The sequence below is a fragment of the Acartia tonsa genome, chromosome 13, assembly GCF_053477335.1.
Source record: "Acartia tonsa isolate MP-2025a chromosome 13, ASM5347733v1, whole genome shotgun sequence".
Taxonomy (NCBI): Eukaryota; Metazoa; Arthropoda; class Copepoda; order Calanoida; family Acartiidae; genus Acartia; species Acartia tonsa.
The window spans coordinates 23,921,834-23,942,533 of NC_137272.1; the positions used below are offsets into that span (position 1 = coordinate 23,921,834).

Consider the following 20,700-nt stretch of genomic DNA (forward strand, 5'->3'; position numbering starts at 1 on the left):
GGGGAAGATTAAGCTTTTTTCCATTTAAACAATACTGATTTAAAGATACCTGATGAACAGTAGGGACCCTCTTATCGTATATTGACCATATATGATGCTTATTTTAGGGTAGGTAAAGGGCAGTAATGTTTTTCCCTTTTCAAATTTTGAACATAGAAGAAAGGCGGTTTTCATAGGTCCAAAAATAAGTATGAGAAAAATCACCGAACAACTTAAGGACTGCTCTTTAGCATAGAAAAATGTTCTCTTTCATAAAACAGAACTCACGTAAAAATCTGTCAGTTTAATGATATTAGGTACTAGACAAAATTAAACTTTACATTTTATTTCTGATCTATTCTATTAATGTTTATATTGATCAAAGGCTGCCATTGAACAATTTGAAACAAGATTTGTAGAACAAATAAAAAGTGACAATTACAACTTAGACGATACAACTGAAATAGATCAAAATCACAAAGAAACCTCATTTCCTGATGTAGAATTGCCTATAGAGAATCCTGAAAAAATCCGGGAAGAATTAAAGACCTTGTCTGATTTGGTTGATAAAACTAAGTCCCAACTTGAAGACCATAAAGGTATTTAATATTTATAACCAGGCCAATTTAGTTCATAATTAAAAAATACTTAAGGTTTATGCAATATTCAAATTAAGCCAGGGAGGGAAAGCACATTGAATCTTACCCAAATATTTTTAAACACCTTATTTATTTTTTTTCTCAAAAACGTTAAGTACATTTATTGAATTTTGATTAGGTAATTGTTTTTAAATTTGATTGTTAATTTATTTTGTAGATTTGGTGCGAGGAAAACAGAGCTTATTAAAAGAAATGAAAAGAACAAGGAATAGTGCCGGAGATTTTATTTCAAAGTAAGAAAATTAATATTATCTATAAAAAAAAAGTTACTGTATACCAAAACCTATTAACGGATATTATTTTTAGTGAAGCTTTTTATATTAAGTATTAGGTTGAAGCTATTGTTAGCATTAGGGGATAGTCCAACACAACACTTTTAAGTGAAATAGCCCAGTAAATAATGAATAAATAAACTTGCATTTTTTTAAAAGTAACAATCCATCAACTCTTTTTCTAGTGTCATAAAAAAAGACATAAATCTTATCGATCTATTTTAGATTGACAAGCCAAGTTGAACAGTTAGGTAAAGAAACCCGGCGGGCGCAACATCATTTACTAACAAATCAGGTTGGTATCATTAATGATAATTTTAATTTACGATTTATAAAGTTTGATTAGATGAATTGGTAAGAGAATTGAAAATATTTTTTTTTAGATTGAGCTTGCAAAGTTAGAAAACCAAGAAAGTACAAACAGGTGACTTAATTATTAAGAACTTGCCTTATTTAGGGGTAACCATCAGGAAGGGAGGGGACATTGGACAGTAAATTACACTGAACCAAATGTTTTATAACCACAATGTCTTATTAGATGTCTCAAAAACTTTGAGTACTTTTATTGATTTTATTGGTCTGTATTAAACTAGTAATGTCAAAGTTAACAAATCATAAACCTCAACCCTCCCGTTCCCCACACCCACATTTTAAAGTTATTTTTTAGGTAATGTCCTTTTTTATCTAAAATTTCCAATTTTACAGTCATGAAGAAAGGAGCAGGAAACAATATTTATCCAAAAACATAGAGAAATACAGCGACAAACTGAGATATTTTGAGAAGAAAAGCAATGAAGTCCAGACTACTCTTAGTCTAGTTAACCCGGGAGCTAGATCTTTTAACAAGCTGGAGCAAAGTATTGAAAGTTTAGATGCAGAATACAAGGTAGATACCTAATATTTAAATTCGAAATGTCCGTCCGTCTTTTAAAAAAATGTAAAGTGACGTGGAAACGTGAATTTCTCGGCTGCTATTCAACATTAGCATGTTAAAATACATTTATGCATAAAAAGTAAATGATTTTATATATTTTTTAATGATAATCTGCTCAAGAAGTTGTCTGTTGGTCCATCCATAATGTTTTTGTGCTTCGCTACTTATGGATGTGTCATCCTTGTTGCTTTTATTATGTCCATACTTAGCAAAGACATACAAGCTAATATTAAAAGAAAAGTCAATATTGGGCACATTTTAAAAAGCATCATTGCAAAAAAAAATATTTATACAATACTTAAAATATAAAAAAAGAGAGGTCTTTAGTATTTTTAATTTATTTTGGCTTTATTGGTATTATTAAAGTGCATTTTTTTCAAGGTTATTAAAAGAAAGTACAGAGATCAACTACAGCGCAAGAAATCTCTTGAAAATAAACTAGCTCAAGCTTTGCAAAATCCAACCTCAATAAATACGGATAATCAAGAAAAACGCGGTATTAAAGATAACAAAGAAAATAGATCTACAAATGAAATTAACATTGAAAATCCTCTAATTTCTCAAGTCAAATCTTTAGCTATACATGACACTAAACAAAATAAGAGTATAGAAAGTATTGAAAATAAACCAATGAATGAACAGAAAATGAATGATGATAATAAAATCAATGAAATGAACAAGCTTTCAATAACAGAACAAATTGCCGGCCTTAGAATTATCAGAGAAGCATTTATCAGGTAATTAAAAAAAGTAGCACCTTTCCTAAAATAATGCATTTAGAAAAATCATGCATAATGAATAGTTGATGACTTTTTAAAGGGGTAGTTGCACGAAGTGCATTTAAACTTGAAGTTAGTGAACTGCATAGGTATTTTTTCTGTTCAATAGTTTAGACTACATCTATAACCATGTATTTGAAAGAATTTCAATTTTCTACCAGGTAGTTTTAAAAATATCATGACTTGAAAATCTTGTTTCTTTTGGATATGTGCAACTTTTATGGCTGTCCCGTTTTCACAAAAACAACATAATGACTTTTGGTGGTGCCTAATTGATTGCTATTTATTGTAATACAAAATTATACATGTTAGATGTATTCTAATTACTTATGCTTGCAATCAAACTTTTTAAATGCACTTCATGCATTAGTTTGACCGGCGAGCAGTGAACTTCCGGTGTAAAGGTTAAACTACCACATATGTGTTAAAGGTTAGACTCAGATACAGCGAATATTTTTCAAGTGACAGCCAAAATGCCAGCTTCAAAAGTAACTATTAGTGAAGATCAATTAACTAGACTGTCAAATATTCTTCTAAAATTTGGTCTGAAAAAAGATATAAGTAATGGCAACCAAGCTTTTGAAGGAATCATTTGTGCCCTTGAAACCATCTTTGAGCAGCGTGAGAAGGACTTTCACCCAGACGAACAAGAAGACACAAAGCAACAAATAAGAGGCCTGAAAGATGATAATGATACTCTCTGGCAAAGAAACCTTAAAAGTAATGTCATCCTGCACAGTCCAGACATCCCAACTAAAAATCTACAGACAATTATCAAATCGGACGAGACTCTGAAAAAAGAAAATAAAACCATCCAAGAGCATTCCAAGGAACTTATCCTAGAGCATTATGGCATCGAAATTCCAGACAGCGACTTAGCTGCCTGCCACAGACTGAAAGGGCCGGGTTCTATTCTGGTTAAATTCAACAACCGCTGCAATGATAGTGCCTATAGCAGCCTGGTCAAGGCCATAAAACGAGGTGGGCTAAAAGGAGAAGAAAGGAGAAAAGCTAAATCCAAAGAAGAAAAGGCACACATCAAACTCCCCAACTTTTTTATCTGTTTCCATCTGACAAAGCGTAGGGGCATGCTGGTTCAACACCTGAAGAAGCTCAAGAGAAATGGAGATATCAACAACTTCAGCTCAGACCAGAACGGGACCATCTACATGCAGGTGAAGCGGGACGGTGCCTGGGAACCCATCACAAAGCAGTTTGGAGACGACGAAAGCAAATGCACCCTAACTGAAATAGAGGTAGATCAATTAGTAAAAAAAGTTAAAAAGGAAGAAATCAAAAACTAAAAAGTTAGTTGCACTTTCAGAGAAAATATTTTTTTAATGCCATTCAAATCTTATTAACACTGCTTCATATGTATAGCTTTAAATCAATTTTTTTTTTTTTTAAGGTTCATTTCATTTACTTTCTATTTCTATCAATAAAATTATCTTTACTTTTAAAAGTATTAAATATCTGTCAACTGAAATAATTCGCCTGTATATATAACTTTACACATTAATCAGGACTATGATTCTCATATTTTCTTTAATTCACGTAGCATTAAACTTAGCTTATTGGTCTCATATTGAAAATGATTGATAATTTTGTAGATGAAAATCTTTTTAAATGTTCTTACTTCAGCTTGGAAGAATTTAATGATCTGTATAAGGAAAAGACAGAAATTTGCTCCTTATTATCATATAATATAAGAAGTCTTACAAAAAATTGTAAAAGCCTAGAAAGTCTTTTAAAAAATTTAGCAAATGAAAAATTTAGTTTCTCTGTTATTTCACTTCAAGAATTATGGGCCATAAAAAATAGTCAGGATGTTAATATTCACAAATATCAAACTATAGTATACAAAGGGAGGGAGGGGAAAAAAGGGGGCGGTGTCGGATTCTTAATAAGGGAAGGACTAAATTTTCAGGAGTTAAGGGATTTAAATGTCTTTAAAGAGGGGTTTCTTGAGAGCATGTTTATTAAAGTATTTACACAAAACGGCAGATATAAGATAATAGGAAACATTTATCGCCCACCAAATAGTAACATTGATATCTTTCTACAAGACTTAGAACTTATTCTCAAAAAGCTTGACTGTAAGGAATTTAAAAATGCAGAGGAAATTTTAATTTCTGGAGATTTCAACATTAATGTTTTATCACATCTAAATCATGCCCCTACAAATAGATTTTTATCATTGATGCTTACCCATTCCTTTATGCCTACTATAACTTTACCATCTAGAATAAGTGAAAACACAGCCACTTGTATTGACAATATATTTTCTAACAAACAAAATTTAAATTTTCAAAGTGGGTTAATACTAGAACATATTACAGACCATTTACCTGTCTTTTTAGCACACACATGTGAGGGGAAGGAGGAAAGGGATGGTATAAGTGAAGATAAAGTCAGAAGTATGTCTAAGAAAAATATTAATATTTTTAAAGAAAAATTAGCAAAATCAAATTGGGACAGTGTTATGAATGAAATTAGGCCGGAAGTAGCTTTTGAGTCATTCCAGAATAAAATAGAAAAGGAATTTAATGAAAGTTTTCCCTTCTCAAACAGAAGAAAAAATCGAAAAAAACACCCCCAAAATCCATGGATGACACAAGAACTACTTTCTATCAGAAAACAAAAAGATAAGTTATTTAAAAAACGCATAAAATGCCCTAATGAAACTAATTTTAACGATTGGAGGGACTTAAATCGGCTTTACCAAAATAAATTAAGGAAGGCAAAAAAAGATTATTATCACAATAAATTTCTAGAATTATCAAATGATATTAAGAAAACTTGGACTCTTATAAACTCAGTTATAAATGGAAGAAAGCATAAGGAAAGTCTACCTAACATCTTTTATGATGACATAAAATCATATTCAGGGGCAAAGTCAATAGCTGATGGTTTCAACGACTTTTTTTCAAGTATTGGGTCTAAAATTGCAGAAAATATACCAAATTCTGAATCCAATTTTCATAGCTTTCTTGGGGAGAAAAATGATACTAATTTCAATTTTGGTATTGTAACTAAAAAGAACTTGTTGTATGCTCTAAATAAACTTAAAAGCAAAAAGAGTTGTGGGGAGGATAACATCTCAATCTTTCTTATCAAAGAAGTTATAAATGAAATTATTGATCCGTTAGTATACCTATTTAATTTATCATTAAAAACAGGATTCATACCACAAAATTACAAAATTGCTCGTGTAGTACCTATTTTTAAAGCAGGAGAAAGAAATAAGTTTACTAATTATCGTCCAATTTCTATTCTTTCAGCATTTAGCAAAATTTTAGAAAAAGTTGTTGCATTACAAATGATCAAATTTTTATCAGATTGTAATATCCTATATAAATATCAATATGGGTTTCGTCCTAATCATAACACAACACAGCCTTTATTAAATTTACTTAAGCATATCTATGAAAATCTAAATAAAAAGAACCCTGAATATACAATAAACATTTTCTTAGACCTTTCAAAAGCCTTTGATGTCCTAAATATAAAAATTCTTTTAAACAAACTTGAACACTACGGTTTTAAAAATACCTTGAAATGGTTTGAAAACTATTTAATAGGACGGCAACAGTTTGTTACAATCAATGGTGTAAATTCAGCTAAAAAAATCATTCAAACAGGGGTTCCACAGGGAAGTATTTTAGGCCCCCTCTTATTCATTCTATACATAAATGATTTACCAAATGCAACATCCTTTTTAACAAATTTATTTGCTGATGATACTACTTTTAGCAAATCAAACAACAACTTAAATGACTTAATTGCAGATTCTAATTTAGAACTTGATAAAGCAAAAAATTGGTTTAGAGCAAATAAACTAGCCTTGAATGTATCAAAAACTAAATATATGATTTTTCGCCCACATAAAAAGCCATTTGATCCAGAGTTATGCACATTGAAAATAGGAGGGGAAAAAATTGAAAGAATTGGCAGAGATTGTAATACTAAATTTTTCAAGTTTGTTGGTGTTCTTATAGATGATGAACTTAAGTGGGACAAACATATAAACTATGTAGAAAATAAAATAGCAAGCTCAGTCTATGCCCTATCCCAAACAAAAAAGCTCTTTCCAACCACTACTTTAAAAACAATTTACAACAGCCTCGCTAAGCCCCACATAGAGTATGGCTTAATTGTTTGGGGGGCGGCAAAGGATGAGCATATCACAAAAATTCATAACCTACAGAAGAAAGCTGTAAGAAATGTTTTAAATGCTAAGTACAATGTGCATGCCGAGCCCCTGATGGGAAAACTAGATATTCTTAACATTTTTGACCTAAGGAATGCAAATGTAGTTGAATTTGTCTCTAAATATTTAGAAAACAAACTTCCCAAATGTATGCTTAATTTTTTAACACCATTGCAAAATACTAGATCAAAATGTCTTAGAGTAGAGAAGCCAAATTATAAAATCTATGAAACTTTTCCTTCCGTAAAAATCCCGAAAATTTGGAATAGTTGGGCAGGTGAGCTAAGATCATTAAATTCATCCAAAGCTGTTAAAAAATATGTAAAAAATAAGTGTATATCAAAGTACAAAACATTTCAATGCAGGGAGAGAAAGTGTTATCCCTGTGGAAAAATATAAATATAATTTAAATATCGCAACCAGTAAGCTACTTTAATGCCATACCCTGTAAATAGCTAATATTATTTTATATTATTTGTGAAACTTGTAAATATTTTTAAAAAATTAAATGAAAAATGGGCCGAAGGACAGTCAAGATTGACTTTAAAGGCCCTGTAGTACAGTTACCCTAATTATGTCAATATAAATAAATATATCTATAAAAATGATGTAATTTAAAATGTATTTAATTATTTGTAAAATTAATCTGTAATTTACTGCTAATAAATCATATCATATCATATCATGCAACTATCCCTTTAAATTCTAATGTATTCAATTTTCATTTTAGTGAAAGATTACACCTTGAAGAGAAGCTTGATGAATACAAGTTTCTGTCTCCTGACGAGGAGAAACAAATAGTTGAACTTGACGAGAGTGTGGAGGCTATTGATGCTGCTATTGACTACAAGAATGATTTGTTAAGACAGGTAGATTCATAAAATTTAAACTTAACATTACTTTTACTTTAATGCAGTACAAACTGAAAAAATGGCGGCGTAACCGCCATCTACCGGTGTGATGTTTGTCAAACAAATTACCTACAGTTTAAAATAGCAGTTTTCAGCCATTTCTTCACAATTCCCTCGGTACTACACTATAGCAAATGGCAAGCCAAAGTGTCCCCCTTTTTAGAAAAAAAACAAGAAAATTAAAAAATCGTTGAAGAGCGGCTACGCCCCTAGAGGCCTCTAGGGACACGTAAAATTGTTTTTTTTTTTATCAATTTATGTTAAAATCAGCTGTTTACCATTTTCTCTGCCTAGATGGTTTTAGCTATGTTTTTAACAAAATACCAAAAATCTCCGGGGTTTTTTTGCGATTTCTCTTGGTAGCTATAAACCGAGCTACTCTGTAAAGAAGAAGCATTTCAGTTCAGTTGCAGTGGCTAGCGAGATCATTTTTTACAAGCAGACACACAGACAAACAAACATCCTATTACTTTTTTATAAGGATTAATATTATTTTAGAAAGCTGTTGATTATTTTGTTCCTTGTGGAAATCCTCTTCTAGACAGGTGAAATAATTTTATTTCAATAGCCAATGATTGTTCATTTTCTTATGGCAAAAATATGGGATGAAAAAAATTGCATCCAGTAGAAATTACAGTAGGTATTTAAGATTTATAAGGGGGGGTTTTTTAATGCAACCATCTCGTAATCAGTGATTAAATGGCACTTAGAATTCGAATTTCGATCAGAAATTTTGCATGAGTAATCCTTGGTAGGTCTATTTTCCCTAAATCGAACAAAAAGTTGGAAAAGTAACGGCTAACGGCTGGCGGCTCAGCTGTTTTGCCATTTTATTACTATCTTACGAGCAAAAATGTCACGAAACCTATCATCACATAATACTTTTTCTCACTCAAAAACCTTATCAGACGGTTCTAGCCGGTAGCTGTTGGTACTAGAAATTTAAAAATTGGTTATTGCTATCATTTAACATGAATTAAACCAAAAATATGTTTTAAAAAGTTGATTCCTACGTAATTAATGATGAATTTGCCCTGAAAATAGGCAAAAAACGGCTAAACGGCTGAGCCGCAAGCCGTTACACTGTGGGCTACAATTGAATCAAGACAAAAGTAAGTGCCGAGCCCTGGGACCTATGTAGGGTGAAAATATACATAAATCCTTGATGATTCCATGTGGAGACAAAATATTTTAGCGGGGTCTTTTGGTTTTTTTTTCAATTTAAAGTTCTGAAAAAAAAAAATGAAAAAAATATGAAACTTTTGAATAAAAAACAAACAAAAATTGATTTGCAATATTTTTTTTTATTTAAAGATACAAACAACTTATATAAATACTATAAGCTTTAAAAAATCACAATTTTCAAATTTAGACTTTCAATATAGAGATTTGTAGAAAAAAACTAACAACAAATTCTAACATATTTCTGATCAACATAGCAATAAAACGTCTTTTGCAAAATCTTTATCATCAAAAATAAATAGCACTTACTAAAGACTTTTTTTCATTTAAACTTATACTTTTCACATTAATTAACTTTAAAGATTGATTTTTTTAAAAAGAAAGGTTGCGTGATTTTTTTATTCATAATTAATTGCCTAATTTTGAGATTCAGATAAAAAACTTTACTACTTTATATTATTGGATAATCTTCTAGCAGCGGCTACGCCTCTAGAGGCATATGAGGCCCTTGGGTTGTGGGGGAAGTCGAACCCCCCTTACAATTACAGTTTTTTTTAATGAATAAGTCAAAACATTTATTTTGAAGAGTTAATTCTCTTGGGATAGTGGTGGTACCCTTTCCTAAAATAGTTATAAACCTTACCAGGACATATAAAAAGCTACCATGTAAAGGAGAACCATAGTTCACAAAGACTCACATAGAACATGTTACTTTATTATAAAGATACATATATACACAGAAACTCTATAATCAGAGTATGTCTGTTTGTTCATCCGTCTGTATAAAAACAATACAGAATATATTTATTTTGCTATAGCGGCTACGCCCTTAGAGGCCTTTAGGGGCACTTAAGTTGTGAAGAAGGGGTTGAATTCAACAACTATATTTTTATTTTAGGCTTAAAAAGAAAAAGTTTTTTTGTGTGTTGTGGTCCTTTTTTAAGGGGCGATTTCTCTTCTCTTTCTCAAAAAAAGTTATAAACCTTCCAAGGACCAATGAGAAGCTACATAGTAAAGTAAAAAAAGAACCATATCAGTTCTTAAGCATCAGAAAGATGGACAAACAGACATCAATCTATTTTGTATCATAAATAGTGCTTTAAAGCAGGGAGAGAAATATCATTTGGAAAAAAAAAAATTTTCCTATCGTTTAAAAGTTATATCCCTGTATAAAAAAGATAGGATGTCCGTGTGTTTTTTCTGTCTGTGCCTGAAGTTCTTGCTAACCGCTGGACCAATTTGGTTCTTCTTTATTGACCTATCTTTTAGACTGATATAGGATCAACATATTAAGGAGTAGTTTAGTGTCTATTAATCCTTATAAAAAAGTAACAGTTTCTGTGTCTGTCTGTTTGTGTGTGTGTGTGTGTGAGGGTGTCTGTCGGTACCGAAGATTCTTTGTAACCGCTTAACTGATATAGTTCTTCTTGGTTCAAGTTTTTCATGGTCCTGAGAAGTTTTGAGTTTAGAAAAAATTAGTTCTTACCCAACATTTAAAAAAAACTTTTTCTTTTACATACTAAAACTGAAAGTAGGGGAGGGGTCAACTTCCCCCCACTTATCAAGGGCCCCTAGATGCCTCTAGGGGCAAAACCGCTAGTGATAAAATAATTTTTATCTTGAATTATGATTAAATTGTTCTTTTTCCATTTAATAAAATATAATTGTAATTATCAACCTCAAAGAATATCCAGAATTAGGTAATTGGATTTAACAAGGGAAAAAGACAACATCCATAATTAGTGAAGCTCTTAAGTTTAAAAGAATACAAATAAAGAAAATAGCAAGTGTAACATACAGATACAAAAATATATTAATCAGAGCAAGATGGGACAATGGGCTGTTTATTAGACTAGTCCCCATAGTTTAATATTATATAGGAATTGGTTATTCGTTGGCCTAACTACTTAGGGGACCTATTGCGATTTTTGTTTGGTTGGATTATTAAATTAAGTGCCCAACATTTCAACCATTAACTGAAACATACAGAAGGGTTATCCATGTATCATATTTGGGAATGTAAATCAATTTAGCGGTCATTGTCTTATCCCTTTAGATCCCTTAATAGTAATTAACAATGATCAATGGTTATTTTTTTCTATGTAGCTTCTCATAGGTTCTTGGAAGGTTTATAACTTATTTTGGGAGGGTACCTCCACCATCCTAGGAGAAATCAACCCCTAAAAAAGGACCCCATTTCACACACAAAATATAACATTTTCTTTTTAAGTCTAAAATAAAAATCTAGTTGTAGAATTCAACCACTTCTTCCCCTCTCAAGTGCCCCTAAAGGCCTCTAGGGGCGTAGCCGCTAGTACCAAATAAATACAGGGTGGGGCAAATAAGACCGGACAAATTCTAACTTCTAAACAAATGAATATAAAATCGTCAATTTTAAAGATCTTATTGAATTTTAAAAACTGGCATGCAAAATAGGTATATAACTATTAGCAGACTGGCCAGAGTGTACGTTTTGTACGTTTTGTACGTTACGCATCGAATCTGTGTACGTTCTGGACGTTATTTTGATATGTGTACGTAACGTATTTTGAAATTTGTATTTTTGTACGTTTTACGTTTTTTTTTTAAATAATAAGAATCAAATATTAGCAGAAAAGTAATTTGTATGTTTTGTACGAAAATTTTAACAAAAACTATAGGTGTATTATAAAAAATAAATTCAATAATATCTTAAATTTTCATAGAACAAAAATATGTAGGTAAAATATGTGATATATGTATGTTTTTAGAACTTATAGTTTAAATTTATGGATTTGAAATATATGTTTTATAGATATAGTTTAAAGAATTGAACAGAAAATGATATGCAGTTGACTAATTTCAAGTCTAAATGCACTTTGTGCAACTAACCTGTAATAGATTTTACAATAATTTTTTTCAAATTCTTTATATACCTATCTACTTAGGTAAATTTTCCGAGATATCATATGGTGTTCAGTTTAGGATTAAGAAGTCTTATTTTTTGGTATCTTCAGTTTTTAAAGAATAAGAATCAAATATAAGTATAAAAATATTTGTATATGTATTTGTATTTGTATAAAAAGTATTACAAAAATAGTATATATTATCTATAATACAAAGTAGAATGATGTCTGTCTGTCTGTTTGTCCGTCTGTCTTTTAGAAGCTTAAGATCTCAGTAACCACTGAACCTATTAGGTTCTACTCTTCAGGGAATATTTTTAAGCTATTTTCTTGGGGGGTGGACACTTAAAGCTTTTTACTTACTACTAGGATTAGCGGCTTTGCCCCTATCCTCTAGAGGATTCGTTCCCTCCTTTATAGGATCGTTTGTTCGTAATTAGTAAAAAAAACGATAAAAAGATATTGTGATGATTTTTTTTCATTTAGGCCCCACCCAGCTTATTTGCATTAGTTTACAAAAATAAATTAAGGGGTGGTTGTTTTCTTGGGGGGTTGGGTTTTCCACACTCCAAGAAAATAGCCTAAAGCCACCACAGGACCAGTAGATATATTCCCTGAAGAGTAGAACCGAATCTGTTCAGCTATTACCAAGATCTTAAGCTTCAGACAGACAGACATTGTTTTACTTTGTATTAAAGACTAGTATTTTCTGAGATCTTTAGCATTAGACAAAATAACCCTATATCCTATTACTAGCGGCTGCGCCCCTAGCATCTAGGGGCTATATATTCGAAGGAATATGAAATGTCAGAAAAATAGCCTAAAACCATACCCAGACTTATTTCTAAAAACGAATAGCCTAAAACCATCTCAGGGTATGTAAGAAGCTTTACTGTAAAGGAGAACCATATCGGTTCAGCGGTTAGCTAGATCTTTCATTACAGACAAAAAAGCATAAAACACTTTATATATTAGGATATGTATAATCCTCTAAATCCTTTTTTTTCTGTAGCGAAGAATCTCGTTAACTGCTGAACCGACATGATCTGGGAGAGGTTGTAGGCTATTTTCTCTGTCCTTCCATATCCCTTCGAGAACCTGTATTCAAAATGGTAGAAAAATAGCCTAAAACCATCTCGGTTACTGAGTGAAGTTTCCCTGAAATTGAAATCAATTGGTTCAGAAGTAATGAAAATCTTAAGCATTAAACAAAAAATTTACTACTTTATATAATAGGATATACTTAGTACGTAATAACAGGATGTATTTCTGTCTAATTGTTTGTTTGTACCGAAGGCTCTCTCTCAACCGATATGGTTCTCCTTTACAGGTTAGCTTCTTATAGGTTCTGGGAGAGGGTACAACCACCCTCCCAAGAGAAATCACTCTTAGAAAAAATAACCACCCTTCCCCTATTTTTTCTTTCTTTTTAAAATTGAAAACAGAAATGAGGGTGGTCTAATCTACCCCCCCCCCCCCCACTTCTCACTAGAAAAATTATTAGCGAATACTCTATAAATACTTTCTCAGTCCGTTATGCCATCGGAGAAACGTGATTTTCTTGGCTCTTGTTTTTTGATTAAATAAGTTCACATCCTACATATTTTCATTTAGATTTACCTTTTGGTTGGGGTGCCAGATCTATTCCTAGATTTTCAAGTTTTTGTGATTTTCTCGACTCCTATTCAAGATAGACGGCTAAAATTTTCAGGAAATAGATAAATTCACATTCTACATATTCTCAAAAAGTTTCTTTAAGGTTTGTCTATTTGTTGCAGTGCTAGATCGATTCCTAGATGTATAGGTTTTTATGATTTTCTCTACTCATTTTCTTGATGGATGGTTGTAATTTTCAGGGATTGTATAAGTTTTTATTCTCAATACTTCTACTTTGTTTCATTGAGGTTTGATTATTGGTGGGGGGGGGGGGGCTGAATTTATTCCTAGATTTTCACGTTTTTATATATTTTTAAAAAGGTTTTGTGATTTATTTGAATAAGTTAAATGTTTTTTTTATGACACTACTCTATGCCTAGTTTATTTATTTTCCCAGATTTCCATCCATAACTTTTGAGCTTAGCTACTTAAGGATGTTGTCATCCTTGTGTTTTACTTTTTATTTTTAAATAAAAAATATAAAATTGGGTGTTTAAATTCAACTCCCCCTTAATCAAGTTTCTCTAGAGGCCTCTAAGGGCATAGTCGCTGGTCCTTATAATAGGATATACTTTGTACATAACTAGCGGCTTCGCCCCTAGCCTCTAAGGGCTTTGCCCCAAGAGGTGGTAAAAAAAAGTGTAAGGTGAAATTCGTAAAAAAAAAAAAATAAGGACCAAGGAAATCTTCTACAAAGGAAATCTTCCACAAAGGAAATCTTCTACAAAAAAAGGACCAAGGATATCTCCTAAAAAAAAAAAAAAAAAATGGGGGTTGATTTTTTTTGTTTTTTGGGGGGGTGGGTGTGTCTGTCAGTCCGCTATGGTCCGTTATGGTGTTTCTCCGCTAGTAGACTTAAATGTTTTAATAATAGGTAACTAGGAAAATATAAACATCATTTTTATTAGGAATGTACGTTTTGTACGTTTTTTTACTTTTTTTTATGTACGTAACGTATTTTTTTTGTGTACGTTTTGTACGTTTTTTATTTTCAAAATTGGCTGGCCAGTCTGTATTAGATTATTCAATAAAATCGCCGCCAGCCGCAATCACCGCCTTCATCCGCCCCCTGAACCGCCCGCAGGCCCTGGTCAACATGTCCCTGTCCAAGCTGGCGAATTTCTCCTTGATGGTGGCAATGAGGGAGGTCTTTGTTGTATAGGCACGTCTATTGGTGCATGCTTCAAAGTAGCCTCAGGCCCAAAAGTCCATTGAATTAAGATCGGGCTGCTGGGAGGCCCCATTTCCTTAGGAACGTGAGTAACCGCAGGATCCAAATTCACCCAACTTTAACGCTACCCTTTGACACGGAGGCTCTTATTTGGACCACAGTTGAGCTGGAACGACGTTCTATACCTTTTTGGAAATGGCATGAAGATTCAGCTAGGGTTGTCAGCGCAATCTATAGTCTAAAATGAGTTTTTAAGTTCCATATGGGTCTCTAACGTTGAGAACCGAGAAATTTTCACGATTTCACACAATTTTTGACATCTTAAAATCTGCCATGTTTCACTTTGCCGGAGTACTACAGCCAAGCCACTTTAGATGGAGAGCTCTAGTCTTTTCTAGTGTCTTATTTATGTATCTAACAGTATCCCCAGCAAGTTGCATAACTATACCTCATCTACAGATGGGCTGAGATCCGATTTAGTGGGCTCTAGTCGAGGATCCAGATTATTCCACCGGCGCATTTCGAATCTGCCTTGTTGAACATAAGCGCGGCCAGCTCGGAGTACGAGCCCATCTTCGTCCAAAGATTTTTTTTTGCTAATAAAAGGTAATTACCTAAGCTTTTTATAGTGGGGTCAAACGTCCTGATTGGTCAAGTAGTTTTGGCGCTATGGCCGTTTAAAGTTTGTCCGGTCTTATTTGCCCCACCCTGTATATTCTGAAATGTTTTTATACAGAGGGATGAACAAACAGACATACTCTGATTATAGATTTTCTGTGTATATATGTATCTTTATAATAAAGTAACACGTTCTATGTGAGTCTTTGTGCACCAAGGGATCTCACTAACCACTGAACCAATATGGTTCTCCTTTACATGGTAGCTTCTTATATGTCCTGGTAAGGTTTATTACTATTTTGGGGAAGGGTACCATCACTATCCCAAGAGAATCAACTCTCCAAAATAAATGTTTTTAACTTTTTCATTAAAAAAACCTGTAATTGTAAGGGGGGGTTCGTCTTCCCCCCCCCCCCCCCCAAAAAAAACCTAAGGGTCCCTATATGCCTCTAGAGGTGTAGCCGCTGCTAGTAGAGTATCCAATGATATAAAGCAGTAAGGTTTTTTTATCTGAATCTCAAAATTAGGCAATTAATTATGAATAAAAAAATCACGCAACCTTTCTTTTTAAAAAAATCAATCTTTAAAGTTAATTAATGTGAAAAGTATAAGTTTAAATGAAAAAAAGTCTTTAGTAAGTGCTATTTATTTTTGATGATAAAGATTTTGCAAAAGACGTTTTATTGCTATGTTGATCAGAAATATGTTAGGATTTGTTGTTAGGTTTTTTCTACAAATCTCTATATTGAAAGTCTAAAGGGGGGGGGGGGCGAAAGTGACACTTTTTGAAACCAAAACTAAAAGTCAAAGGAACTCAACTAAAAAAAGAGTTACAGGTCTGACATTTTGCATGGCAGTTGCTTTATAGGGGTACAATATGGAAATGTGAAGAAACGGCGGCGCAACCGTCGAAAACCGCCGAGAAAAGGCAACAAAAATTACGGCGGGAAACGGCGGTTTTCGGCGGTTGCGCCGCCGTTTCTTCACAGTTCCATATTGTACCCCTATAAAGCAACTGCCATGCAAAATCTCAGACCTGTAACCCTTTTTTTAGTTGAGTTCCTTTGTTGACTCTTAGTTTTGGTTTCAAAAAGTGTCACTTTCGCCCCCCCCCCCTTTGAAAATTGTGATTTTTTTAAAGCTTATAGTATTTATATAAGTTGTTTGTATCTTTAAACAAAAAAAAATATTAAAAATTATTTTTTGTTTGTTTTTTATTAAAGATTTTCATATTTTTTTCAATTTTTTTTCAGAACTTTAAATTGAAAAAAAAACCAAAAGACCCCGCTAAAATATTTTGTCTCCACCTGGAATCATCAAGGATTTATGTATATTTTCACCCTATATAGGTCCCAGGGCTCGGCACTTACTTTTGTCTTGATTCAATTGTAGCCCACAGTGGTTACTTTTCCAACTTTTTGTTCGATTTAGGGAAAATAGACCTACCAAGGATTACTCATGAAAAATTTTAGATAGAAATTCGAATTCTAAGTGCCATTTAATCACTGATTACGAGATGGTTGCATTAAAAACCCCCCCCCTTTATGTGTATATATTTAATTTTTTAGCTAACAAAAATTAGGACAGTCATTATTTTTATGCCACACTTTAATTGTTTTCATAATAGAATTTAAATGATTTTAGGTTGGCTTGTCTTGAAATTGGAGAAGTGAGATCTTTGTTGCATAAAACCTTTATCCGGGTTTTAGATCTCAGAATGGAAGGTAACACTTTTACAATCCTTATAATAAAGTAACAGGATTTCTGTTTGTCTGTATGTGTGTTTGTATGTTTGTACCGAAGGATCTCGCTAACCGCTGAACCGATCGGGTTCTCCTTAAAAGGTTAACCCGGGAAGGTTTATAATTATGCACAAGATTTATTTTTTTCCCCTGCTACAAAATTTTTTATTTTTTTTCCCTCTAGTTTTTTCTCACCAAGAGGGGAGGAAAATGGAAAAATGTGTAAAGAACTCTATATTTTATTTATTTTATCCCTCCTACCACACATTTTTTTTTGGTTTCCATCCCCCCCCCCCCCCCCCCACGGGAAATGGAAAAAATGTTTTCAGTTTTCTTAATTTTTACATTTTTTTCCCTCCAACCACTTATTTTTTATTCCCTCCCCCCCCCCCCCCCCGCTGAGCAGGGGATCCCATGTAGAATATACACCCCTGTAACTATGTTTGTCTTATTTAAAGTTATGAGACCTAAGTAATCGTTTTTATTGATTGTATGTATACCTACCTATTTAATTTTAGGTAGAAAATTAGAGATTCACGTTGAAGATGTAGAGGAACAATACAACCAACTTGGGAAGTAAGTACTTAGTAACAAGTTTATTGTTAGGCAGTTATCGATTCAAAATTAACTGTTATATTTGTGTAGAAAAAATTATTTATTTTGTCTAAATAATAATCATTAAAGGTATGCACGAGATCTTGGACATTCATTGCAACGGTGTAAGCTGGATGCAGAACGGAGACTTGTCAATCAAGAAAAACAATTTCAGGTAAAAGGATTAAATTTACGTATTTTTTAAAGCATACATCTCATAAATGAAACTTTATGATGACTTTACTTCCCTTTATGTCTGCAGAATGAAAGCAATGTGTTCTAAGCACCTTTCATAAGTGATTTTAATAAACAAAAATAGGTAGAGAGTTCTGTAAAAGAGTAAGAGCAAAAAAATTCTAAAAATACAATGTCATTTTTCTCAAATTACCATAATATTCATACCTATAGTTGCATTACTTTAAATATAATGACAAATATGTATCAATTCTAGAGAGGACTATTCACGAACCAGAGCAAGTGATTCTAAAAATCTTCCGGCATTGACCTACAGTAATTTTTTAGTGAATATACTAGGTTTATGTTTAATATTTGCTTCATCGACTAAAAAGTTATGTTTCACCATGGTTTTATATGAAAAAAACTTTGAAATGTAAAGCAATTTTTAAATCAATATTATCAAATGCTTTGTTGAGTTCAAAGGACAAAATAAAATAACACTGCAGACAAGCATCAAATGTTGTAAATTGCAAAAGTACATTAATTAAACTGTTTACAAGTTACCAACCCTTTTTCTAAATATATATTTTTAATCACAATAGGTAATATACTTTTGTGTCAAAGCTTTTAAACAACAGTTTGAACTCATCAAACTTTCGATGATATTGCACCAAACAATGCTTACCTAACATTTCAAAGTTTTTTTCATATAAAGCCATGGTGAAACCTAACTTTTTAGTCAATAAAGCAAATATTAAACATAAACCTAGTATATCTATAATACAAAGTAGAATGATGTCTGTCCGTCCGTCCGTCCGTCCGTCTGTCTGTCCGTCTGAAGCTTATGTTCTCGGTAACCACTGAACCGATCGGATTCTACTCTTCAGGGTATATACCTATTGGTCCTGCGGTGGTTTTAAGCTATTTTTTGGGGGGGTGGGACACCCCCAACCCCCCCAAAAACAAAAAAATCCCCCCCCCCCATTTTTTTTATTTTTTTTTTATTTTTTTATTTGCTGAAGATTTCCTAGGTCCTTTGTTAAAAAATATTTTTTATTCCAGCATTTATTTTGAATGAAAGAATAGCAACATTCTCTCACTAAAAACAATAAATATTAATTTTTTTTATCACCTCTTGGGGCAAAGCCCCTAGAGGCTAGGGGCGAAGCCGCTAGTTTACTAAAAAATACTATGGGTCAATGCTGGAAGATGCTTAGAATCACTTGCACTTGTTCGTGGATAGTCCTCTTTAGCTTTGAGTATTTGCATTTTATTATATTATTATATTTTTAGACCAAAATCAACCAGCTTGTTTCAAATATGAACTCCCAAACCGAACACAAAAATCATCAAGATATTAAAAAGTTAAAGAAACTTGAAAAAGAATTAAAATATTACAAGGAGAAATATCAAAATCAAAAAGAATCCTCAGCCAATAACGAAATAGAATTTGCTACTGATGACTTAGAAAAAACTTTGACCAACAAAGATAAAACAAAACTACGTGATGTAAGAAAATTGGTCGATCTATCCCATAGCAACAAAAAGAAAATACACGATGTTAACAAAATAGAAACTTTAGAGTTAACAAGATTTAGTAAAAAATCTGGCAATGAGATTGGCAAAAAATCTACGACAACGTTGACTGGACTTCAAACTTATGAGTTTACTGACGCTACTAGTGAAACTGAAACGGAAGATTTAGGTAAGACTATATTTGTACAGGAGCGCATCTACTATATGGTGTTATTGTGTTGAAAAACCTTAATACATTGGATGCTGGCAGTGCACATAAATGTTAGAAAAGTACCTACCGATTTTACTTGAGCTTTTATTGCCAAGCAATTTATTGAGTCATGGAAACTTCAGATTTTCTATGTCTTGCATTCATCTGTTTCATTGGTAGTAGATTATAAAGCTTTCATTTTTAATAATTTTTAAGATAAAGACAGTTAAATCATCTTTACTTTTACAGGAGCTGTATCCAAAAATGTTTACAACCAAGTTGAAACTTCAAGAAAATTGGGGAACAAATCTACATTAAACACACAGAATAATCCTATGATCAATCAGGGATGTTTTTAATTCTAAGTTCATAATAATATGATATTTACGGCTGTAGGGATGTTCGTAAACGAAATGTACTTTTTCGTTTCTTGTTTCTTGACAATCTTAGGGCATCTCAGGGAAGGTTGGTGATTACAATCTGATAAATTGCGACAGCATATGTCAGCCAAGTGCATAGTCTATGGAGGAGCTATAACTCGGTTTCTTCCAACAAAAGCGTAGTGCGCTAAACACTAAACTATTGGATTCACTTTGTCCGTCAATGTGTAAGTCAGGCTTCAAAAAAATTAAATTACTTGTTTTTATAAATTTTTTTGTGATTTTTAAAGTTGATTGATATCTCTTCTGTACCTATATCTGCTCAATAACTAACTTTTTCCGTTTGTCCATCCATGATATTTTGTGCTTTGTTACTTATGGATGTTGTCATCTTTGTTTATAATAATTATGACAGAAATAAAAATATCACGATACTAACAGTTCCAGAAGAGATTTGCTCAGATGCAGGCAAAGTTGGAAAGTGTGGCTAAGCCTACTGTTATCAGAGAACATAGAAAACTGATCATAGAAAATCCGCTGGCAGCATCCCACTCGTCTGATAGAACTGACAGGGACAGAAGGAAAGAAAAGAAGTGATTAACTTGACTACCTAACATATATTTTATCATTAGAATTAGGTATTTTTATAGTAGGATATTAAGAAATTGTTGGATAAAAATATTTTCTTTTTTTGTTGTAAATTTTTACATTCTTGCACTACTAATTTGATGATATTTTGGTGTGCTTCCACTTACTTCCACACTTTTTTAATTAATACCAATTGAACATTAGTCTTATGTCCTACATTTTAAATGCATTTGATGT

General features: G+C 32.4%; 1 protein-coding gene across 1 annotated transcript; it reads left to right on the plus strand.

Annotated features, from left to right (window-relative positions):
• The first annotated feature begins 52 nt into the window (after positions 1-52).
• LOC145335213 (uncharacterized) lies at positions 53-20,620 on the plus strand. Its single transcript, XM_080180947.1, has 15 exons — positions 53-76; positions 365-578; positions 796-871; positions 1,136-1,205; positions 1,294-1,334; positions 1,616-1,796; positions 2,226-2,581; positions 7,564-7,702; positions 8,243-8,289; positions 16,901-16,980; positions 17,517-17,574; positions 17,683-17,767; positions 19,063-19,474; positions 19,745-19,839; positions 20,314-20,620. The coding sequence occupies exons 1-15, from the start codon at positions 53-55 to the stop codon at positions 20,470-20,472; spliced, it is 2,037 nt and encodes a 678-aa protein (XP_080037073.1). The 3' UTR covers positions 20,473-20,620.
• The last annotated feature ends 80 nt before the right edge of the window (positions 20,621-20,700 follow it).